Genomic DNA, 25,469 nt, shown 5'->3' on the forward strand with positions numbered 1-25,469 from the left:
CTCTCAATCTCTCACTCACAGCAAGCTAACAGTTGGAGGGAAGGTTAAGAAATCTCTACCCAAGCCGCCAAACTGATATCATCTCAGAAGGAATGCTATTCCAGAAAGAAAGTGAATGTTCGGATTTTGATTAAAGATTACAAAGACAAACATTTTTCTTTTATGTGCATTAACTAGAATTAATTGTTTGCCTCAAGGTGCACTAACAAAGTCAACACTGCTGAATTCATGTCGATTTTAAAGTCAAACTTCAGATTTTAAAGATTTACTTCAGGCTGAACCAGCCATTCCTAGTTTGTGTCTCAACACACTAACTGTTTCTATATTAACCTGAGCTTCTAACAGCAGCTGCAATGACAGGATTACTTTACCAATTAGCGATTGGCTTTTCCATTTAAAATGTTGGACTTATTCTGCCATATATATAGACTATAAATAAACTGCCTTTTTATGCCTTTTATGTTTTTGTCACTCACTGGAATGATAGACAGTGAATATATTTCAGCACACACACACACACACACACACACACACACATAAAGAATCAGATGAGCACACCATATGATGTTATATTCATCACATACATTCATATTTCATCCATGTTGCGCATGAAGCAGCAAAGCTGTAAAAACCTACTCAGGATGATGTCATCATTATATTTCAACCCCTTCGACTTATTATTACAAGTATAGTATGTGTGTTTCTGAAAACGTTAGCAATAATTCTGTAGGAGAGATACCTTTCACATTATGCAATGAAACATACATCCAATGCTGATATGTAAATTACAATAATTGCGTAGAATGCATACAAAGTACTTTATTTGTCACTGACCAACCTAGAATGAGCTGTGACAAGTGATAGCTCCACTGATCGCAAAGCTGTTTCTCTTCCTATAACACTTGGAAATGTGTAATGAAAATTACGAGAAATGCTAAAGTGAGCTTTAGCAATGTTGTACCAAAGGAACCTGACTATGTATGTACACAAAATGTCAAAAAAAAAATAAATACATTTATGTATTCATGGTTTGAAAAAAGACTTTGCTCATATCTTTAATAAGCTTGCTAATATCACCGGGGTTCTGTCCCCTTAAAAAGTAGCCTCAGCATATCTACAATTTGTATGAGGTTATTACCAGACAGAATGTAAATTGTTGATTTTTTCTTGTTTTTATCTCGAGTTCAATGCAGCAGAGATGTAACCAGCATTAACCATTTTTTTAGAGAAGGGGTGCACTGTGGAGGCTTTAACTGGCTTAGTGCTTGACTCCACTGAAACCCCACCTCTCTCTGTTCACCCAGTGTGCTGCTCCATGTTTTGAGTGGTTGTGGATTTGTTGTTTTTGTATTCCACACTTGAGCTTGTGTTACCTCGTATAAACACATATATAGAAGTATATAGAGGTCTGAATGTCTTAACACTCACTGGTTTGCACGAGCCCGTGCTGAGATGCCACACTCAACCTCCTCACACAAGAGAAGTCAACTGAAAAAAATCGGTCTTGACAGCCGCTCTCCTCTGTGAGGAACAGGGTAGTAGCAGGAGCGAGAGAGTGAGGAGTGGGAGGAGGGAGTGAGAGTCTGAGAGAGGGAGAGAGAGGGGGAGAGAGAGACTTGTGCATTGAAAGCCAGCCTCAGCCTCTGTTGTGGTAAGCAAGCAAAGGAAGGCGTTTAAGCAGAGGACTTTAAACCCACAGCCGCAACTCTGGTCACCGCTGTAGAGACCCCCGAAATCAGAGGACAAGGCAGTATGGAAGAGGACATGGATGAGGGACAGACCCAGAAGGGTAATGGAATGCTTCTTTCTCCATTTTTTTCTCATCCATCTTTACGAGTGTGTTGTTTACCTTTGTGCCTAATCCCTCACTGATTTTCATTATGTCTGATCTTGTGGATTATAAAATGAGGTTATGAAAACTGTCAGAATATAGGTTATTTTTTTTTTTTTCATTGAAGAAGCAGCATATTCTGCCAAATTTTCAAATCCAGTTTATGAATTCCCATTGATGTATTTCATGCGGAAACTGTGTTGCAGCGCATTAATTTTTAGTTCTTGAATACATGCAATTAACTTGGCTTAGCAAATATTATGCTTACATTCTGAAAAAAAAAACCAAAAAAAACAATTGTCAGATTTTCGATAGGATAATGATTGTAGAGGGGTGTGTGCAGGGGATGGGTCCCGTGTGAGCACATGTGTGTGTGTGTGTGTGTGTGTGTGTTTGTGTGTGTACAATCTGATGGGTCTGCCTTTGTTTGCCGCGCATTTCTGTCAGTCTGTCTGAGGGAGGCTGAGACAGATGGGAGAACCATCTTCTGCATGCGCTGGATATTTAAATATTCATCCTAAATCCTAATTTAGCCATTGTTTCCCTTTCTTTCATTTTCTTGGCTTGCTCTTTCATTTGTGTGCAGGAGCATTTGTTTCTTTGTGTGAGAGGGAGTTTGCTATTTATAATACCACCATTTGCAGGGGCTGAGGTTTCAAGCTCAGGGTGGAAATCACTGTGTGTCTTTTTTCTTCTTTGGTGGACTATAGAGAAAATATTTGGACATGACTGCATGGTGAGGAGCCAAAAGAAAGAGAATACAAATACTCAAAATAATAGCCTTCGGAACTCTCTCATCCTCCTCTTCTCGCTACATCTATGAGGGCTCTTTATATTTCAGTGATTTCCCCTTCTCCCTTCTAAAGCATTGTGATGATAGCAGCCATGTCAGGTCTGCTGTGCTTGAACTGTCAGTGTGCTTGTGTGATATTAAGCCAGAGGTGGAAGAGTATGAAAATATTCTACTAAAGTATCATTACATTAATGAAATTTTACAAAAATGGGATTGGCCAAGGGTGTCAAACTCAGTTCCTGGAGGGCCACAGTCCTGCATAGTTTAGATATAACCCTAATTGAACACATCTGATCCAGCTAATCTATTTATTTAGGCTTATTTGAAAACGACATGGCATGTGTGTTGGAGCAGGGATAGAACAGAACTTTGCAGGGCTGCGGCCCTCCAGGACACCCCTGAAATAGGCCTATAAATCTCAAACTAGTTGTTTTTTAATTAAAGGAATCGGTTATATGGAATAATAAGACATTTTGGCTGTTACCAGGCAAATTAAAAAATCAGTATGTAATGATAAAAACTTCCTATTCATCCGGAAAAAGGAGGCGGAACCGGCGCACAATCAAATAAAATTTTAATATTCAAAATAAACACAAAACAGCGCACCAGCCCCTCACGGACGACTGGTGCGCATAAATAAAAAGCAAAACATAAAATAATGTTTCCTCTCTCGTCCTTTACTATAGTCGCTCCAGTTTTATATCCTTCCATCTCCTACGTGGGACTCGATACCGGCGGTGGGGCGCAGGTGTAGCTCATCTCCAATCACTACACCTGGCCTCACTCCTCGTTCCCACGCCTCTCGGCCCCGCCCCACACAGTATCAACAAAATTTATATTTTTAATGCAGAGGAAGCACAGAACCTTCAACTGAAGTGGCATTTAGATGTATTTACACCCTGTTTAATGTAGGACATGAAAGTTGCAGACATGAAAATGCAGAAATAATGTTTTGATATATTAGACTTAAAATGGTAAATACTAATTAAAAATTATATGAAAATAAATAAATCAATCAAAAGATAATTTAAATGTACTGTACTGTAGGTGTCAGCAAGTCACAGTCACTGTTAATAAGTGAGTCATTGCAATTGAACCAAATCATTTAAACGATGGATTTATTCAAGAACAAAACACCGTCATTTACGCAGATGGCTGTGCTTGGAATTATTTTTTCTTGTCGAAATAGAGTAAAAACAGGCAATATGGTGTTTCAAAGCAAGGCTCTTAATTAACTTGTTGTTTATTGAAGTGTTGTAAAAAAGAAAAAAATTTGGAGGAAAAAACTTATTATGTGAAATTATGTGAATTTATAAATTTTCTGCCCCTATATCTTCAATTTTGTGCATTTTAACAGACTGAATCACACAGTGAAAGAACACACTCTAAATGCACACACTAGTCTAATCTACACCTCACAGCACTTTATATGAGTGTTTTGTTTGGTTTTTGACTAAATACCAATAATGTCAAATTGCAAATCGTTAAAACAACAATTATGGTATTATTTCATACAATATATATCACACATGCTACTATTTTGCCTAATTTGTGCAAAATCTTTTCCTAAAATGTCAAACCTTAATTTTAACCACCAATGCAATGATGCAAGTAGGTTATAAGAAGGTTATAAGCTGCTATTTGGTCTCTCTAGGCAAACACAGCTTACACTGCATAATAGAGCATAAATATGGCCAGGGCGTCACTTACAGCAATTTCCTTCAAGTTTAACTTCAGCAGAATACGACTCAAGCCCGTTTACACTGCCAGCGACTTTTTTGCTGTGTGTCGCTAGAAGACGCTTGTGGGCGTTTCTACTGCTGTCGCTCTGATGTAATTTGTAGACTGCACGTCTGTATAAACCTATAAACAACTAACCTACTGACAGGTTTTGACTATACTGTTAATATACTATATATAAATATTTACCTATACATGCATAAAAATTAAAAAAAAAAAAAAAATACGAATGCTTCACATTTAGCTACAGGAATACATTATAGAAATGCAGAAAGCCTGTTATTCATTTACTTTCCTGTTATTCATTTGTCTGTATTTTTAAGTTGTTTTGCATATAAATCGATGTTTTGATTGTGTTGTTTATATAGGAAATGCTTATTGTCCATAAAGTGTACCTAAATAACTTGTTGATAAGAATGCAAATCCAAGATAAGATGTATGTCTCTCTCTATATATATGTACTGAGTGAGATTTCCAAATTGGTCCGGAAGAATCCCAAAGAGCAAGACTAAATGAAAATGTTTATTGTAAAACATTTGAGGTGACTAACATATTTAAATTTTTGCAATTGGCAGAACTTTAGCTACAGGAATACTTCGCAATGCATATAATGCGTAATTCCCTAATTCAGTGCCATTAGACCTAACACACAATGCTTACTAATGAGTCAATGACTGCAGCGGAATTTTCTTAAGAAAACCATAACCAGCTGTAGTATTCACATATTGACTGTTGTGCTGACCCTACCGCACTATGATGGAGTGGGGAACTAAGCGGCCTGATGGGAGAATGGACATTTCATTACCTCTCATGATTATTGGATTAGAAGACATTAGGCTGTTAACACACACAGATTCCATCCCACTCCCCATCTTTTATTTATGGCTTTTCCTGCAAATTTCTGTCAGTGCCACTGTTGACAAAGTTCAGTCTGTTAGATGAGCTCATATCAATCTCTACTGACTGTGTAACATCATCCACTGAAAAGATTTTGAGATGTTCATAAAGTTTATTTTCGGCATTGTGTGCTTATATAAAAAGTGTGAGGGCATTTACATGTGTGTAACAATCGACATGCTTTAAAAACTACAAATTTTTGCCAATTACCTCACTGCTGTTTTGCTTGCCAATTCAATGTGCTTGTGTCTTCCGTCTGTTTACGTTCTGATGTCAGAAACTCAGCAATTTTAAAATCATTACGTTAACGTTTTCTGCTATGTAAAATGTATTGAGCTGATTTTTAATAGTTAACTATATTTAGTTTTGCTGTGCATGTAAACAAACTCATTTATAAGAGATTTTTGTGCCCACCATTGCATGGTGTTATGCCTCTCATACTACTTTTAGCTGCCCAGTATATGTAACAAACCCATTTCGTTATTCAAATCCAATGCAAACTTTGATTGCTTGATGCATTACACTAGGAATATAAACACTTGTTTGAATATTCCCATCAGTTTTGATCCTGTGGTGCAAATGTACTCCTCTTTTTCTCTAAGCTGTGTGATGGATCTGTAAAGCAAATGAAAGCGTGATTGAATTCTATACCTCTGTGGGATGCAAGTTATCTTGCAATCCCACATCCTTCCTGTTTTTTTTTTTTTTTCATTTACCCAACCTTGTGTGATGCAGAGGCAACCCTGTAATCTGGACACTCCTATTGTTCCCACACTCTAGTCAAACCTCTCAGGGACACTGAAGTTTCACTAATTGTCTTCTAAACTGAATCACGGCTATTCATAGAAAGTGAATTCTGTGCAGTTTTGTTCACCCTAGTGTTTCTGACACGCCAAATGACAATACGAACAGACAGTCGAACAAGAAACAGATTCTTAAGGTAGTTTAAAGACATTTCGTTTAACCCTTAAACACATCACAGTGTAATATGACTCAAAATATTGCTAAAAACAACTCCTTAATAACTTCCATGGGGAAATATTTGTCCAAAATTTCCATGGTGTAGAGAGATTTACAAGAATGCCATATGCAGTGTATTTCAAATCCAGATAAAAACAAACAAAATACTAAGGAGTCTAAATGGGTTCCTTTACAGATGATTGTGGGATGTGTTAGAATCTTCTAGCAGCCCCAGCATAAGCAGCAGGGTTGGGTGAAGTCTTTGCCGTTCATGCTGCGTGGGTGCTGGACTCTTTTCCTCCCTGTAATCCTTGTAAATGTGTCTCCCATTCAGTCCGTTTGCTGCTGAATGTGTAGACACACGGCGCTGTAAGTGGGTCATGGTACACGCACAGGCCCGGCCCATTCTCAGGGCATGCACCTCCATCACCGCAGCAACCCAGCTGGTTGATGAAACATGTGCAGATTCGTCACACAGACGTGCGGTGATGAAAACCCGCGCGCTTTCAGGGAGGGGCCGGAGACAGTGACACAGCGCCCCTCATGTAGCCGCTTCATGTGATTGTGTTCAATTGAATTTGAATTCTTTCTTCTTTTTTTTTACAGAAAGAATGGCATTCAGGGTAATGTAATGCTAATCACTTTAAAATTACAAATTATTCAAATCCTATTAAAACAAAGGCCAAAGAGGGCATGAGTGAGCTGGTTATGAATGGAGAGGGTTTAACAGTGGGTCTTAAGTTAAAATAATAATAATAATGTCACTACATATTAACCAGCACTTTTATCTGTTTTCCTCTCCATCTGACTGTCTCTCTGACTCCCACTGTCTTTTTCATTCATCTGTCGCAACATCTTATCCCTTTCTCTCTCTCCCTTCTGTGGTGCGGATTAGCGTTTTGTTGCAAAGTCTTTGTCAGAGTCCTGTGAGAACGTTTCCTCACCGAACATGTGTGGATATCAGGGTGACCACTGGTTCGCAGTGACCCCGCAGTCCCAGGGATTGATTGGAGGTTGGGGGTGGGGCGAGTCGAGGCGGGAGTTGCACTGTGTCTGTCAGACTGACAGATGGGCATTGGGTGGAGTGATTGAGGGACATGGGGGGAGGTGCAGGGGCGAGAGGGTGGGAGCAGCGATTGCTTTATTATCAGAGGACCCTCCAGGGTATTGCTTTTGTTTATGTTGTTAGGGTTAGGACTGTTGTTTACGTGCATAATGTTTGGTTTAACACCTGAAAACAATTTCCAAATGCCATTGTTATTTTATTGTTATATATTATTATTTATTACTATTCTGAATGAGCTTTTATTTGTTTGTAATTTGTTTAATTTAATTTTAATTTTAGCTTAAGCTGTAATAAATAAGAAATATTTAGAAATGTTTTATAGATATGAAAGTGAAAAGTGAAAGTGATTTGACATTCAGCCAAGTATGGTGACCCATACTCAGAATTTGTGCTCTGCATTTAACCCATCCAAAGTACACACACACAGAGCAGTGAACACACACACCATGAAAACACACCTGGAACAGTGGGCACCCATTTATGCTGCGGCACCTGGGGAGCAGTTGAGGGTTCAGTGCCTTGCTCAAGGGCACCTAAATCGTGGTTTGCTAAAACTAAAACTTGATGTAAAACTATTTAAAATAGTTTTCATTAACTATATATATATATATATATATATATATATATATATATATATATATATATATATATACATATATATATATATATATATATATATATATATATATATATATATATATATATATATATATATATATACATATATATATATATATATATAGTTAATGAAAACAATTTTAAACAGTTTTACATCAAGTTTTAGTTAACAGTAACAACTTAATGCTTAAAGTTAATCAGGAAAATTTTATCAGATTGTTTAGTATATTTGATTAAGCGTCAGACTGGCTCCTCAAACTGTTAATGTTGAGCTGTGTTTGTGAAGATTAAGCTTATCAGTTTTTATCCAGTAATAAAATAAAATGCATATATATATTATTATTATTATTTTTTTTTTTTTTTTTTTTTTTTTTTTGAATGCATATACATATTGAGAAAATACATGCAGAGTTTTAGCTGGTATTGTTAAAAAGATAGAAAGGAAGTTTATGTTATCTCTAAAAACATCCTGTATCTTTTCAGCTAGACATTAGCCATTTCTATTCAAGAATGTTTGCACTGATTTAATGGTTAAATTTTGTATCAGGGACTAATATTTGGTTTCATTAATGCATTGGTACATTAAACCATTTCTGGTTTTGGCTGCACTATATAAGAGATAGCAACATTTTGTCTGCATGTGAATATTGCCACAGATGCTATCCTGTGAGAATTTATATCATAAATAAGATTCAGTTCCTTAACAAAGTGTGCAATCTGCATTAATTTCTAATGGCATTTCATGGTCTAACACCCTTAAGTGATTAATTCAAGGCTGCATTGTAATGTAATGCAATTTGTGGCGGATTCAGTACATATGATTTCTCTCAGCCAATGCAGTGGTTTCCACAGTGCAAATAATCTCATAACAGGATCAAAAGGGCAAGTACTATTGTGTAAATGCTAATATTTTTATGTAGCTGAGTATAATTATAGTAATATGAACATTTATTATTTAGGATTATACAAACACACATTTAAGTAATAATTTAAATAAAATATATAAATATATTATTAGTAAAGTAATATAACAAAAAAAAAATTGCAGTGTTTTTAAAAAATTTAAATGCAACATTTTTAAGACAACTTTTTTCTTCTTCTTATGCTGGACATAGAAAACTTATAGATCTATAAAGCAGTACAAAGAATCAGATCAGTCTGTATTCTCACTCCTCGCAATCCACAGCAGTTGCTACAGCAACAGGTCGATCCCTTGCCAAAGCCAGGTCTGAGGTTCATTACGGCATCATCATAGCGGTGTTTGGCAGTATTCAATAATTCACATAAAAAGGCCTGAAACAGAGCCTCCACCAAACCATACTCATAACTCTTGCACAGTGTAAATCATGCGAGTTCCAGCAGTTGTTTTATTGTTTTATATTGGGAAACAAACACTGAGTGGGAACATATGCCATATTTTCCACAATGCAGAAATGCATTTTAGAGCGATGGCATAGAAATGCTACAGTAAAAAACAGTCAATTAATTAACTAAGTGATATTAAGTGATAAATGCTATAATGTTAAAAAAAGACAATACATGTAAATTTACTGTAAAATTTAGTAATTAAAAAAAGTAATTATTGTGTGTTCATGTGTTCTACTGTAAGTATAACATAGGAATGATCTTTTTATGCTGAAAATGTATATTGATTTAATATTCCTTATATGAATTTAAATAATGATTTATAAATAATTATTATAATTATAAAGAATGTTCATTATTAAATAATGTGAAATATCATATTTACAAATATTAAATATATGTAAAATATATATATATATATATTTTTAGCTCATAATTCTGAAATATTGTCACTGTACCATAACATTTAAACATTTCAGAACTGGTAAGTGTGAGAACTATGTAACAACAACAAAACAGTTTAATACACTGCTTATATGCCTGCAAGTGTTTTTTTTTTTGTTGTTGTTTTTTTTTACGTAATGCACTTGTCTCATCTGTTGCAGAGATATGAAATCTAAAGTTAAAATAGTCCTATAATGAAAGACATGAAGGCAATCATTAGGGAAAAACTCAATCAGTATGACTAAGTGTCAAAGTCCTTCCTCTTATACTACCATTCATTTTGTTATTCATGATTCATACTGTTATGATTCACTCTGATAGAGTATATGATGCCAAGGGGAGAATTTTAAATAGTCTGCCACAGGGACAATTTTGCACATCATTGGAGATTGGAGACTGAATCAACTGGACCCTCAGAGTGAGTGGATTGAAGATTTACTTCCTGGGTACTTGTTAGTCTTGTCAGGCAGAGGCTACGCTCTAAGAAGAGCACCGAAGACTACTTTCACTAGCTTTGCTTTCTGTGCAAGAATACTGCTCTGTTAAACTTCATAAAGGCAGAAAAATCTAAAACACAAAACCAAAGCAATAGATTCAAATAAAGACACACAAAACATATTAAAGAACCCTATGATTCAAAAGCATCTTGTTTTTCCCGGCCGTAGCTTTCAGATGAATGAGCTTTTCACATGACCTCTTTTTTTCATCCTCCTCTCAGGATGTGCGGAGTGTTGTCTGAAATGTTTAGGAGGAATCCCTTATCCATCCCTGATTGCCACCATCCTGCTGTATGCTGGAGTGGCGCTCTTCTGTGGATGTGGACATGAAGCTCTTTCTGGGACGGTCACCATCCTCCAGAACTACTTTGAGGTGATCAAGGGACCTGGAGATGGTCTGGATGTGTTTACAATGTAAGTGTAAGCAACATATCGAACCACACATTTTTCACTATGCTGAGATTTTCAATTATATACATGTATTAAAAACATTTTATATACAATACATATATTTTTGTTACACCACAAGCAATAAGTGTTTTTTTAACGTTGTTGTTATGCATCATGGATGTGTGTTGGCTTTTACAAAGGAATTATTTAATTAAGCAAACGGGAATGTGTCTGTTTATTACCTCCATTTTCCACAGCATTGACATTATCAAGTATGTGATCTATGGCATTGCCTCTGCATTCTTCGTCTATGGCATTCTTCTGATGGTCGAAGGCTTCTTTACCAGTGGGGCCATCAAGGACCTGTATGGAGACTTCAAGATCACCACCTGTGGGCGCTGTGTCAGTGCATGGGTGAGAATTCACTGGGAGTGCTTCATGCATTGTAATTTAGAAAAGGGCAACAGCAAAGCCACTAAGAGAAACTGCCGCACATAAATATTGCATCCGTTTATAGGCTATAAAAGGTTACACTACATAATGAACTCTGCAAGTTATTTCCCTCTAATTTGTGCCAAGTGAAACATGAAATATATTCTGTGGTTGCAATTACTGTAATTAATTTACAACACTTATATCAATTTATAATGCTTACAATTTTCCCTATTTAAATCGGATTTGTTCTTAATGATTTTATCTTTTATTTCTTGATTTGATATTTGGATATCTTTTTCTTCAGTTCATCATGTTGACGTACATCTTCATGTTGGCTTGGCTGGGTGTGACAGCATTCACCTCGTTGCCTGTCTTCATGTATTTCAACATCTGGACCATTTGCCAAAACATGACCGTTCTGGAGGGAGCAAGTTTATGTCTTGACCCGCGCCAGTTTGGTATGTTTAGAGTCTGTGTCAGACATCATATATCCTAAAAACACAGATTGTGAAATCACAAAAACTATTTATTTTAGGTGTCGTGCCCATTGGAGAGGAGAAGACTGTATGTGCAGGATCAGAGAAGTTCTACAAAATGTGCGAATCGAATGAGGTACGTAAACAATGTTAGCTAATTATTTTATAGGTCATATCCACAATGAAAAGCAAGCCAAGACTCATTTCTCTCTCAATATTTGTTTTCTGAAAGCTGGATATGACTTTCCATTTGTTTGTGTGTGCGTTGGCTGGGGCTGGAGCTGCAGTCATTGCCATGGTGAGTTTTGATTAATATAATGCAATAATTAATTCATACAATGCAACTTGGAGAAAACGTTGTACTTATGGGTGCAGTGCTAAAAGGAGACTGATGTTCTTTGTCTTGAACCATTTGTTTATGTAAAAAGGGGAAATTCACCAAAGATACTAGACAAATTGTGGTGTGAACAAATTTGAAATTCCTTCTTTTAAACTGCCAATGGTATGTTATTTGGGTGATGATTATGATGCCAGCTGAATTAATGACATCACCTGCTTCAGCTCCTTTTATCTTTGTGTCTGTTTTCGGTTTCCCTCTCTCTCTCTCTCCATCTCTCTCTCTCTCTCTCTCTCTCACATACACGGAGAGACACTGGGCATGCCATTTTGTTGCCATGGAAACTGGGAGAAGAAAGGCCCTAGAGCTTGAAGCAAACACACTCAGTCATTTACGAGGAACCATTTTCTGAAAAAGAGAATGTGCTTGTTAGCCTGGGATGATGTACCACATTATTGAAAGAGCTTTTCTGTCCCCTGCTGTGCAAAGAGCAAATGTACCTGATTGTTAAACACAATTTGTCCTCACACTCTCTGGGATGGGTAATAACCAAGCTTTCCGTTTGTCATGATGAGAAAATCAGCATGCATAATGTCAATCTGATTTGATTAATAATGCACTGAACAACATATAGTGTATGCTCTCATGCAGGACAATAATTAACTCTTAACATATATATATGTGTGTGTGTGTGATTGAGATAATATCAAGACAGTAGCTGCTTATTACCCAACACATTGTATTTTTGTGAGATAACCCATTACATGTTGTTTTCATTCACACATGTAAAACCTTTGCCTTCATCGATGAGTTTTTCATGTATATCTGAAGTAGACTGTAGAATTTCCTCCTAAGCAAGGCAGGCTGCCAGCACACCTATGAGCGGACTCTGGCTGCTTTACAATGCTGCCTCCTGCTGGCGTCACTGCTAAAATTAGAGTGACAAACATGCGTCATCACCACAGACCGCTGTCAACTCGCAAACCTTTCTTTCCTGTTCGAAATTAGTTAAATAATAATAATAATAATAATAATAATAAATTTGTACTGAAAAAATTATAGTTGAATAATAATAGAATAATTTAGTTGACTCTCTGTTGCTGCTTTTTAATATTATACTGTGTTGCTTCAGATCCACTACCTGATGGTGCTGTCTGCCAACTGGGCCTATGTGAAGGATGCGTGTAAAATGCAGAAATACGAGGACTGCAAGTCCAAGGAGGAGCAGGAGCTGCATGACATCCACTCTACACGCTCCAAGGAACGGCTCAATGCCTACACATAAGACAGGAAGCAGCAGTGAGGGCGAGAGTGCTTTCACTTCCTGTTGAAGGGAGTTTTGGCACTGGTGCAGTCCAGGTGGTGTGTCGTATGATCAACCCCATGGCCAACCCATTACCTCTCACACAAACATTAATATTATTATTATTAGTGCTAGCAGTAGTGTTTTAGTTTTTTCACATTATTGTATTACATTTTTTTTTTTTTTTTTGATTTTGCTGGTTCTTTGTGTTTAAAAGGTGTTTTTAAAGAGAAATATATATATATACATACATACATACATACATACATACCTACATACATACACACATATATATATACATATATATATATATATATATATATATATATATATATATACACACACACACATATATATATATATAATATATATATATATAATTTTTTTTCTCTCTCTCTCTTTTTAAACACCTTTTAGTATCAGTACATGAATCACTCTTATGTAGAGGGTCGGTTATTGGGGTGAAAAAAGCACATTTTTCCATTTGTGTCTGTCTTTTAAGGTCTCATTATCAAGGACTTAAAGCATGAAAAACATTTTGGAAAAAAAATTCTCTCTCTCTCTCTCTCTCTCCTTCTCCCTATCTTTCTGTCAATCTTTTTTTAGTCATCAGAAGATATGAAGCCCAAGACCAGCAGATGGCTTGTTCATTCTGCTTTATTTTGGTAAAAGAAAACTCAGAAACTGAGACAGAAAAGACAAAAAAAACGAAATTAAGATATAACAGATGTACCATAAAGTGTTTATTTATTATTTTTCTACAGATGTCATTGCGTAACTTATCAGGATGATTACAAAAACACAAAATGGTTATTATTTGCTTGCTGTGCTAGTCCATTTTTCAGACCGCATCGTGAAAGTAGATTACGTTGTAACTTCTCTGAGAAGCATTTAAATCTTCCTACAGTGTCAACGACCCCCTCTTCAGCAACAATGCAACTCTCCCTTTACTGGAAGCAAGCGACACATGCACAAGCCTACAGCGTTATGACCCCCTCTTTTTATTTTCCTATACAAATAGATATAGACACAGTTAAACTGACAGGGATTTTATTTGACGTTTTTGATTTTTATCTTTTGTACATAGTCATTCTGTAAATGTATGTACTGTACATTAGCACTTATATTTCAGGTGAATACATATTAGATTGAAAAACACATTCCATGACTGGACAGGGTGGGCAGAGGGAGTTAGTTCTTCTAAAAACTCAAGAAAAAAGTTTGGAGGAGAAGAAAAATCCAGGCGACGCGGTAATATTTTGTGACAGATCACTTTCTTTCTGTGGGTTTTTTTCTTTTCAAAGGGGAATATCACGATGAAAACAAATATTTAAAGAGCTTATACTATTATCTCGATGACAGTTACTCGTTGTCTTGCTAATAAGTCATTGTTATATTGGACAATGGAAATGTCTTTTCATTCTTTTAATGCCTTGCAAATCATGTTCTGTCAGTGTTTTTAAGAGCTAGTCTCGTGCACTTATTTGACCATTTTGTGAGCTCTTTCTCGGTGTAAGTGCATTGGGGTCCCGGCTGCAAAGTCACCCCCCTGTAATGTTAGGTAAAGACTGTGAACCTAATTGTTATCTGTGGCATGGTCATGCATTCAGTGGTAATCGTTTTTTTCCGGATCAAAAAAAAAAATTAAATAATGGATTAAAACAAGAAAAACAGTTTTCATTTCATCATTTTTATGAGTTTGTTATATGCGACTGTCTTGCTGGGTCGTCCCCTTCCTCATAATGTGCAGTAATTTGAATCCTATGCTGAATACATTGCTGAAACTCCTACTCTTAGATGGTAGTGTTTGATTTGTGCCTGTTTACTTTGTGGTGTTCTCTCTAACTCCTCTGAGTTGCCTTCTCACCTTACTATTCCTAATTGAGCCCCTAACTTAATGCTTTCTCTGAACCCTCACCCCCCCCCCCCCCCCCCCCTCTCTCTCTCTCTCTCTCTCTCTCTCTTACTCTGGCTCACTCTCTTTATCCTCGTCTACTAATCTTTTTGTACTCCCACTAAAGAATGCTTAGTAGCAAGCCGTACCATTAATTTGTCTTGTACATAAATGTGCCAAGCGCTTGACAGTGGCTTTTCTGATCTGTAGGGACAAACTGCTTGCGTAAATATACGACAATGGTGTACTTGTCAATAAATACTCTACGGTTGTTGTTTTTAACAGTAATTTGTATCATGTTGAAATTATTCACTTCACACACACACTCTAAAAATTTTTGTTAATTTATGTGGTAATACATAAATTAATTGATTTTACTCCTAAATAAAGAGGATGCACAAAGTAATTTGTAAAGGTCAAATTAATTTTTTTTTTTTACTCTTATGCAGAACAAGGCTACAATTATTTAATCAAAAATACAGTAATATTGTGAAATATTATTACAATTAAAAATAACTATTTTCTGTATTTTTATATTTTAAAATGTAATTTATTTCAGTAGCCATTAATCCAGTCTTCAGTGTAATTTTTAAACAACTGAATGCGTCGTTGCTGAATAAAGGTATTAATTTATTGAAAATAAATAAATAAATCTTACTGACCCCAAACTTTTGAAAGTTGTTGTTTCTACAGCTGTTATTTTTACTCAGACCACAAGGTGACAGGCTTCAAAAGGACATCTCTCTTGTCTTAGACTATTGTATAACTTGAAAAGTCCTTATACATTTAAGGTCTTGTCATTTTTTTCCCATATGCTTTCACAGCAGAAATCTCAGATGTAATGTTTAATAAACAATTTTTTTTTCAGTGAACTACAAATTATATAGACATACAAATGTATGAATAATTTTCTTGCTGTTAAATTTTGTAAAGTATGTGATGCGGTGGTAAGACAAAATAAAAACATATTTAGAAATCTCAACCTGTACTTAAACTAAAAATAAGAAACACCAATTAATAAAAAGCTATAACAAAAGCTATAATACCATAATAATAAAAGCCGAATTGCTGAAAAATAAATAAATAAATAATCACAGGAGTGCCAGCAATTCACTCCACTTTTTCAAAACTTATAATTCACTTACAGATAAAAAATACCCAAAATGAACCTATTAAAATTCACAAAACTGAGCAGAAATTATTCCAACAAGGTTAATGCGTGCAAGATACGGTAGATGTTGTTACAACATAAGAATGGACACATTTCATAATGATGTTTTTTATTATGCATGCTTTCTCTGTACTCTGCACACTGGCCTACATAAACACACCTATTGTAATTAATCATGTTTTTACAAATTGGTACTGATGGGAAATCTGTTTATTTCCCAATGTAGCCTACCTGTAGAAGTTTTTAGTCATAAACTGTTAGATGGCCATGTTTTCGTATCAGTGTTTTCTTAAGCGATTATATATCTCTCAGACACAGACAGAACAGTTTGGTCTGTTCTCAGTAAATCATGACCTGTACTTCAGCTTACACACAAGTGCCAAATATCCCCGAACACTTTACAGCGCGAGGCGAGGGAAGTGACGGAAAGAGCCTAGGCGCAGCCAGAATCAGTTCATTCACCAGGTGACGGATGGAAAGATGTCTGCGAGCGGTCACGTGATGATGCTGAGAGAACCTTCTTGAAGTTTTTGCCGATTAGCATGTGCCTGCAGAGCTTATCCACCTTCTCAGTCTCACACACTAACGCACTCATACACACAAATAAACTCGTACACACTTCCCATCCCACACTGCTCAACTTTAGTGACCTACTCAGCCTTGAGAAATCCTCTTTCTAATCTGGGTTCCTCCCACCCATCTTCGCTCGCACCTCCCAAACCTCCCGCTCCTCTCGGCTGCCCTCTCACCTGTTAGCATGCTTAACAAGATGCATGCTGCGAGGCACTTTTCATGCTTTTATTGGTTTTCCTTGGGGACTGATAAAGGAGTTTTTGTCCACTGATGATCGAGTGGGGATCTGATGTGTGGAAGTGTGTGTGTCCGCGCTGGTTCATCTGACTGAAGGATGTATCGTCTGCTGGTGGCCCAGGTTCTCCTGAGCTGCTGGAGTGTGGCACAACCCTTCTGTCCTTCCCAGTGCACCTGTGTGTACCACGGACGCGGCGATGGCACTGGCAGCAGGTAAGGAAACTTTTTCGCAAAACAACAATAAAAATAATAATAATTTAAGAAAACAATTATAATACATTTATAATAGAGTTTTGTAAAATGTAAATTTTTGGTGTATATAAACGGGGGTATTTTAGATTTAAACTACAGACGTGGAAAAATATAATGAACTGAAACCAAACAATTTAGCATTTGGAGAAATCGTAATTTAGGCTTTCATAGTATTAATTTTTTTTAAACAGACGAATGTTCTTGTAGGCTATGCATAATTGTATATAGGTTTTATTTGACAGAAGTAAATAGAATAAATATGCACAATCATAGAATACTGAACTGATTTTTTTTTTTTACAATAAAACAATAAAATCTTCTAATTAAAATATAATTTCTCATAAAATAGGAATCAAGAAAGATTTTTGTTTTAACATAAGAATAGACAAGTTTTTTAATTATGTTTGTAATGGTATGTTCCTTGATACTAAATAAATATAAACTCAAACACAGGCCTATAAAAACATTTTCTTGGCAATTCATCTTGTTTTTACAGATTGGCACTGAAGGGAAATCTGTTTATTTTTACTAATATAGTCTACCTTTAGAAGTTGCTTAGTGATGGTTTACTTATTATACATTATACAATTTTAAGTTTTAGGAAATATTTAAATATTTTGAAAATCTTTTAATTTGTCATTCAATTACAGTCCAGTATGCAAATGTATATATTCATATTATTCTTATTAGAAATAAACTGGATTTCAAACATGCCATCCACTTGAATAAAAATAGATTTTAAACTATCACGTGGGTTATAAGCCAGTGTTTATCTGAAGTGCTTAGCCCTAGAGTCTGAACACACATGTTAGAGGATTTTGAATCATACCCTGCCGGTGTAGCCTACTGTTTTTAAAGGGTTTAACAGAATCAGACAAGTGCAGACCTACTTAACATAAACTTAGAAAGATATATATATATATATATATATATATATATATATATATATATATATATAGAGTACAGACCAAAAGTTTGGAAACATTACTATTTTTAATGATTTTGAAAGAAGTTTCTTCTGCTCATCAAGCCTGCATTTATTTGATCAAAAATAATAAATTGAGAAAAAATAATAATATTGTGATATATTATTAAAATTTAAAATATATTTTTTAATGTATTATACTTTAAATTATCATTTATTTCTGTGATGCAAAGCTGAATTTTTAGGATCATTATCACTTGATCCTTTAGAAATCACTCTAATATGATGATTCACTATCAAAGTTGGAAACAGTTCTGCTGCTTAATATTTTTTCAGAACTTGTGATACTTTTTTAGGATACTTTAATGAATTAAAAAAAAAAAGCAATGTTTTTAAAATGTAAATATTTTGTGATAACAATATACACTACTGGTCAGTAATTTGGGGTCAGTCATTTTTTTTTTCTTTATTTTTTTATTCAGCAAGGATGTGTTAAATTGATAAAAAAGTGATAGTAAAGAATATATATTATTAGAATATGTATTATTAGAATTTGTTTTATTATTTTGAATAAATGCAGTTCTTTCTAACCTTTTATTCATCAAATATATTAGGCAGCAGAACTGTTTCCAACACTAATAATAAATCATCATATTAGAATGATGTCTAAATGATCATGTGACAGACTGGATGTTACATGTGACACTGAAGGCTGGAGACGTTTTGCTTAAAATTCAGCTTTGCATCACAGGAATAAATGTTTTTTTTTAAGTATATTCAAATAGAAAACTATTATTTTAAGTTGTAATAATATTTCACAATATTACTGTTTTTCTCTGTATTTTTGATCAAATAAATGCAGGCTCGATGAGCAAAATAAACTTCTTTAAAAAACATTAAAGATAGTAATGTTTCCAAACTTTTGGTCTGTACTGTATATACATGTAAAAAAAAATCCTTTCTAATATTTCTCACTTGGGCTAACAGGGCTATCCACAGTAAACATCACCACACACAGGCTCATACTGGTCAAAGTGATTAACCTCTGCTATAAAAATCTGCCCCAGGTCTGTTCTATGCAATGACCCTGACATGTCAGATATTCCAGTCAACGTCCCTTTAGACACAGTCAAGCTGCGGGTGGAGAAGACAGCTGTGCGTCGAGTGCCTACGGAGGCCTTCTATTACCTGTCAGAGTTACGCTACCTGTGGATAACATACAATTCAGTCACCTCTGTGGATCCCGGCAGTTTCTACAATCTGAAAGTGCTTCATGAGCTACGGCTGGACGGGAACATGATCGCTATCTTTCCCTGGGAGTCTCTAAAAGAGATGCCCAGTCTGAGGACATTGGACCTGCACAACAACCGCTTGACTAGTATTCCTGTGGAGGCAGCACCTTACCTAGTGAACATCACCTACCTAGACATTTCTAGTAACAAGCTAACTACCCTTCCCTCTGACCTGGTGGACATCTGGCCTCCATTTTCAGGCATCCTGCCCAGTGCCAATGCTTCACAAAAGATTGTTCTTGGTGGGTAAAATGTTGATGGCACATATGCATTATGATGTTGAATAAGTATTATGACAGAATTGTATAAATCTTTTTTTTAAGGGCTTTTCATTCATACCTTAGTTTGTTGACATAAACTGAGTCAGCAAAAGAAACCAAGCATTAAAGGAAGATTCACATTAGGATTCATGAGTTTTGCCAATGGAAAAAGTGGTATTAAATGTGCACTTGTAGTGTATTTGATACCTTAAAAGTATATTTTTAACTGTATTTGCAGATAACATAATATTAAAGGAATACGCTATTGAACTGTACTTAAAGACTCCAAAAAAATTACAAAATATTAATGCTAAATATGAAAAAGTTTTCCTTTAAAGGACATGATAATCATTTAGTCGTGCTGAATCTGATGTTCACTTTTTTGATTTCTATCATGTTCCTCTGGCTCAAGGGGTAGAGCATTGTGTTGGCAAGTGCATGGTTGTGGGTTCGATTCCCAGGCAACACATGCTAGGTAAAAACTGTTAGCCCGAATGCACTGTAAGTCGCTTTGGATAAAAGCGTCTGCTAAATGCTTAAATGTATTGTGTTGACGTAGTAAAGCACATTTAATTCTAATTAAGTGTAGTGCGTTGTTTAATGTTACATTTAAAGTACTAAATTTCAACATAAGTTAACTGTATGTAACATAAAAGTAACTATATATATATTTTTTGTAATTAGTACTTTTTTTTTTAACTATGCCGAAGCACACTTCTTTTTCACAAGGTTGCAAAGGATTTGAGGAGACATATGAAATACAAAGTAAAAAGATTCATCAATATCCCTCTCTTCACCATGTCTTTTTATAGTAAGTGTGATCTTTAAATATCTAAATCTGTCTGTGTCTTCATGGGCTCTCCTAAGTTAAGTACAAGCTAATCTTCTAATGGACCTTTAAACTGTGTGTGAAGCTCTGAGATTTTATGTCTAAACAACAGATCCCATCTGAAAAGAAAGTTTATTTGATAGATTCATGTGTGTTTGACATCAATGGATATAAAATTCAACAGTACACTTGCATGGCGTTTACTAAAAGTATAGCTTACTTTTGCAGCTGGTGGAGGTGGCATGATATAATGCGTGGTTGTTTCCATTAGGTTTAATGTTAATTAAGTTTTAGGCCAAAACAACATTGATCACGGTTTGCATGAACATTTGCAGTGTAAATGAAACATGGAAAATTATAAAACAAGGGGATGTTCAGTGGTTATTTCTGCAGGCTGTGTTTAGGAGTAAGACATTTGAATCATTTATTCAACCAATTCGTTTAAAAACACTGCAACATTCAGGAAGTGACATAATCAGAGTCTCACTACAACAGTACTTTTGCTTGTGTGATATTGCTTAAATGCAGCTGCATATTCTGTGCTTTCACCAGGTTCCATACAAGTGTAAAGATGTGCACAAAAGCACAATATTACCAGGATTTACCCTGTATCATCAGAATATTAACAGTTGCCGCCATCCAGCTGTTGAATTGCATCAGAGGACCGTCTAATTCCCTGTTTACAGTCAACTGATCTTCATCCTGCTCCATAGACAGAATTATGGGCATGCTGTGGTGTTAAAATCCAACACCTGATGCATGCATGCTGGACAAGAAATCCTAGCTTCAAGATTTACAACTCTCTGATTTAATGGGAGTAAACTGCTGTTTTATTATATGAATAAGTAAACCCGTGGTCTTCATTTCAGAAGTTGTTGAGATGATGCCAATCCAACTTTGTTTTAATGTTATTATCTGTGTTTGAGGTACACTATAGTGAATACTTCTATATTGTACATGGGTTGGATACACAATTGCAATTCAAATTTTGAATATAAATACCTAGAATTAAAATTCAGTATAAAAATTGAATGTTCACCGGACAGCCTCGTTTGAAAGTAAGTTTTGAAAAATATTGGTTTTCTAAACATATTCTGTAAACCTTGCAGGTCTACAGGACAACCCCTGGTACTGTGACTGTAGGATTTCCAAGCTCATTGAGTTGTCCAAGATGGCCAGCATACCTGTGGTGTTGATGGATCAGGTTCTGACATGCAGTGGACCAGAGAACTTAGCTGGCGTTCTGTTCCAGCGGGCTGAACTGGATCAGTGCCTCAAGCCGTCAGTTAGGGTTTCAGCAACTAAGATCACTTCATCACTGGGCAGCAATGTGCTTCTGCGGTGTGACGCCACTGGTTTGCCTACTCCCACCCTTCTCTGGACCAGAGCTGATGGAACAGCAGTCGACAACACAGGTACAGTATGAGTGTCAAAATGTGTTGATGTGTGAAGTTATAATTGAACTGTACCGCGTTTCTGAGTGACAGTCTTGACTGTAATTACACCAGGTGTAATTGAGTATTTGAAGGATTCAATTTTCAAGAAAGGTGAGTTTTATCAAGACTGGAGTTAAACTGTACCGCAGGAAAGTGGACCGCGAAGGGCAGAGTTTTGAACGCCTGATCTAAAGTATCCTCTAACCTTATTGTTACAAATATTTGTACGTTTTTAAGTCATTGCTTACCATTTTATTTCTTGTCTCTGTAGTTGTGCAGGAATCTCCAGGCGAGGGGGTCCGTTGGTCCATCCTCAGTTTGCACATCATCACATTTAAAGATGCAGGCAATTACCGCTGCAAGGCCAAGAATGTCGCTGGAAATGCTGAGGAGTACATCACCCTGTCCGTGGATGGGGTGCAGGCTTCAACACCTTCCCCTCCGCTAAACATAACCAAGCGGCCTGACGATCAACCCGTAACTTCTTTTGCCGGGACTAGGATGCCTTTGTATACTACCTTAACCCCTGCGCTCACAACCAGAGCTGCCATGACCACAATGCCACCTCTGACAACCAGGAAGAGTCCGGGACCAGGTGGAGGAATTCAGAGGTCCCCACCTGCTGGAGACAAGCCAGCTAAGATCCAGCAAAGCAAGGGTGGCAAGGGTTCAATGGTGAGCGAAAAGTCCAAAAAGAAAGCTGATCTCAAAGACATTGAGGTAGTGGAGGTGACTAGCGACACGGCGGTCTTACTGTGGAGGGCTGAAGGTTTGCCAAGCAACACACCTTTAACAATGTTCTACTTTCCATATGATGCGAAAGACGATAAGGAGACGGTCGAAGCAGAAGTCGGTCAAGGGAAGCTGCTCTTGGAATATCTGATGCCTAACCAGGTCTACACGGTGTGTTTGGTTGCTAAGGGTTCGGTGTCTGGGAAAGAGCAATGTGTGGATTTCACCACTCTAGATAATGGTGAAGAAGATGGGCAGAACAAAGTCCTGATGATTGCCAGTGGGATCGCATGTGCATTTGCAGTGCCTCTCATTGTGGTGTTGCTCTACAAGATCTTATGTCTCTGCTGTAAAGGAAACAGTAGTAGGAACAATGGACCAGACGATGACCTTTCAAAAGAGACGTATGTAAAGTTTGAGACGCTCACCATGAAACAAAGGACTCTGAACGGGCAAGCCAATGATCTTTGGGCGAGAAGGCAGACTCAGGAGTCAGAGAGGATGCTCCTGTGCTCACGGTCAAGCATTGACTCTCAAATGACGTACAAGAGTGACAGCTCTAGATCCGAGTATCTGTGCTAATGTATATATAGCCTGTCGGCTTTGTGTGTTATCCTGGCCACACACTTGGTATTAGACAAGCTGTGGCAACAACAGTTTTAATGAGATTAGCTCTTGATATGCTGTCAAACTCGTTGCCTTACAAGACTCATCTTGACCCACAAATGGTCTCATTTCCTATTTTTCAAAAGCCATATTCTTCCCCCAATCAAACACAACTCTGTATTTATTTTTTATGAAACATAGTGAACATAAATATTGTGTATTTTTGTGTATGCCAACATATGATGAACTAGAGTTACATAATATTAATTTAATTAAACCTTTTTATTGCCTAAATCAAGTATCTTCTCTCTTTTTTCTCAATAGGAACCATTGATTTTTGGTGATATGTTCTGCAACAGATGAATGGCAATGAAAGGTTAACACAGCAAATTTACAATAGGCACCAGCTTCTCTTTCTTTATTGGTTTTAAATAAAAAATGGCTAGTTAAGTATGTCAGATAAGGATCAAATCAAGCAGAAACAGATACTTTATTACAAGATCATACATAATGTTTCTGAACTGATGTATGTGAGCAACAAGTGCATTTGTTGTCTCTGTCCTCTTCTCATTTTTATGTCTTCTCTATCTTTCTACCTCTCTATCTTTTCTTTGATTGCATATTTATATGCAAAGTTTGTGTAAAGGTGTGTTTATGTGTTAATAATACTTTGTGTGTGCCATGCATGTCACTCAGATGTCCATTTTCTTCCATTAGAATGTATTAAATTAGTGTCATTTATCATTTGCACAGGATACTGCATCTATCTATCGATCAATTTTTTTAGATTGTAATAATACTTCATAATATTACTAGTTTTACTGTAGCTTTGATCAATAAATGCAGCCTTGTTTGGCATTAGAAACTTCTTGTAAAAAAATATTACCAGTCCCAAATGCTACGAGTGACAGCGTAAATTCATAATCACATAGGCCAATCTCTAGTTTAGTGATCAGAAAAGCATTTTAGCATAATTTGTTATCTTTTATTCAGTACAAGTTTATAAAGTTTAAATGTCAGTTGAATAAGTTAGTGAATTCAGCCAGTGTGATGTCGTGGGTCCTGTGAGTTTGTATCAGAGCAGACACATGGGCTGAATTTCCTTCCTTCAGGGAAGCTGTTGTCCCTGTACCTGCCACATTCCCTGCGCAATGTCTCTAATTGATGTGACAATATGACAGTCATTCATATAATAAGACTGTGTGAGCTGGGTAAATAGGAAACGGGTGAAGCACTTACAGTGCCACCCCCATCGCCAACCCCTGTGATTCAGGCCCTGCTGTGGAAGCATTATGCTGGGGTGGACGACCCTGGGCTACTGGAAACTTCAGCTGTGAGGTCATTGAAGTCAAATGTTGGGGATTGTAATTTTAAAGAGACAAGGTTTTATGTTAATTTGTTTTGTTTTGTTGCTAGTATCAAAGCCTACTTGAACCTACTTCATGTGTTAAAGGGATGATTGTGAAAAAGATGTACACTTTTTTTTTTACGTATTAATATATTATTTATATAATATACTTTATGTAATATACAAATATAAATATATATTAATAATTAATAAGTATAAAAATTATAAATAGCCTTTTATTTTATTAAAATAATTGTATCTGTAAGTCCATTTTTTTAAATAAACTTTTAAGAAATTAAGGACACTGTGCTCATTCAGTACAATTAAGCACACTTATTTTTACAAAGGGATAGCTCCTGCCAAAAATTAAAAAAAAAAAGTCAACATTTTAAGAAGCATGGGTCGCCTTTATATAATGAAAGTGGATGGTGACCAAAGGCTCTCAAGCTCCAACAATGAGAATAAAGAACTTTTTTTAAATTATTATTCAAATGATTTTGTCACTTGTGCACTCAATTCCAAGTTTTCAGAAGCATATGATTATTAATTCACATTCCGTTTGTGTGCTTTTATTTGTGCAATATTTCTTGAGACAGCATGTTTGAATACATACAAGCTCAAATGTGGTTTGAGAGCCATGCAGAGAGAAGGATTTGAACCAGATGATTTAAAGTCTGGTCTCTTCCTCATATAATGCTATCAAATGGATCCAGGTAACTTGAAATAAAGCTAAAGTTTTAATGGTATCTTAATTATACTTTT

General features: G+C 36.1%; 2 protein-coding genes across 2 annotated transcripts; both read left to right on the plus strand.

Moving 5' to 3' along the window:
- Window positions 1–1,371: 1,371 nt before the first annotated feature.
- LOC128027165 (neuronal membrane glycoprotein M6-a-like) lies at window positions 1,372–15,334 on the plus strand. Its single transcript, XM_052614482.1, has 8 exons — window positions 1,372–1,789; window positions 10,433–10,625; window positions 10,859–11,015; window positions 11,341–11,494; window positions 11,572–11,648; window positions 11,745–11,810; window positions 12,982–13,358; window positions 13,880–15,334. Exons 1-7 carry the CDS (start codon window positions 1,753–1,755, stop codon window positions 13,132–13,134), a joined length of 837 nt encoding a protein of 278 aa, XP_052470442.1. The 5' UTR covers window positions 1,372–1,752; the 3' UTR covers window positions 13,135–13,358; window positions 13,880–15,334.
- Window positions 15,335–16,403: 1,069 nt separating this feature from the next.
- LOC128027043 (leucine-rich repeat, immunoglobulin-like domain and transmembrane domain-containing protein 3) lies at window positions 16,404–23,653 on the plus strand. The gene is made up of 4 exons (XM_052614363.1): window positions 16,404–17,240; window positions 19,272–19,738; window positions 21,695–22,000; window positions 22,293–23,653. The coding sequence occupies exons 1-4, from the start codon at window positions 17,125–17,127 to the stop codon at window positions 23,333–23,335; spliced, it is 1,932 nt and encodes a 643-aa protein (XP_052470323.1). The 5' UTR covers window positions 16,404–17,124; the 3' UTR covers window positions 23,336–23,653.
- Window positions 23,654–25,469: the final 1,816 nt, after the last annotated feature.

This window comes from Carassius gibelio, chromosome A14, assembly GCF_023724105.1.
Source record: "Carassius gibelio isolate Cgi1373 ecotype wild population from Czech Republic chromosome A14, carGib1.2-hapl.c, whole genome shotgun sequence".
NCBI classification, from domain to species: Eukaryota; Metazoa; Chordata; class Actinopteri; order Cypriniformes; family Cyprinidae; genus Carassius; species Carassius gibelio.

Coding starts and splice junctions, on each gene's coding strand:
- LOC128027165 (XM_052614482.1), top strand. CDS start 1,753: ATGGAAGAGGACATGGATGAGGGACAGACCCAGAAGG. Junction 11,016..11,340: donor GGCGCTGTGTCAGTGCATGG/GTGAGAATTCAC, acceptor CTTTTTCTTCAG/TTCATCATGTTGACGTACAT. Junction 11,495..11,571: donor TCTTGACCCGCGCCAGTTTG/GTATGTTTAGAG, acceptor TATTTATTTTAG/GTGTCGTGCCCATTGGAGAG.
- LOC128027043 (XM_052614363.1), top strand. CDS start 17,125: ATGTATCGTCTGCTGGTGGCCCAGGTTCTCCTGAGCTGCTGGAGTGTG. Junction 17,241..19,271: donor GGCGATGGCACTGGCAGCAG/GTAAGGAAACTT, acceptor AATCTGCCCCAG/GTCTGTTCTATGCAATGACC. Junction 22,001..22,292: donor AACAGCAGTCGACAACACAG/GTACAGTATGAG, acceptor TTGTCTCTGTAG/TTGTGCAGGAATCTCCAGGC.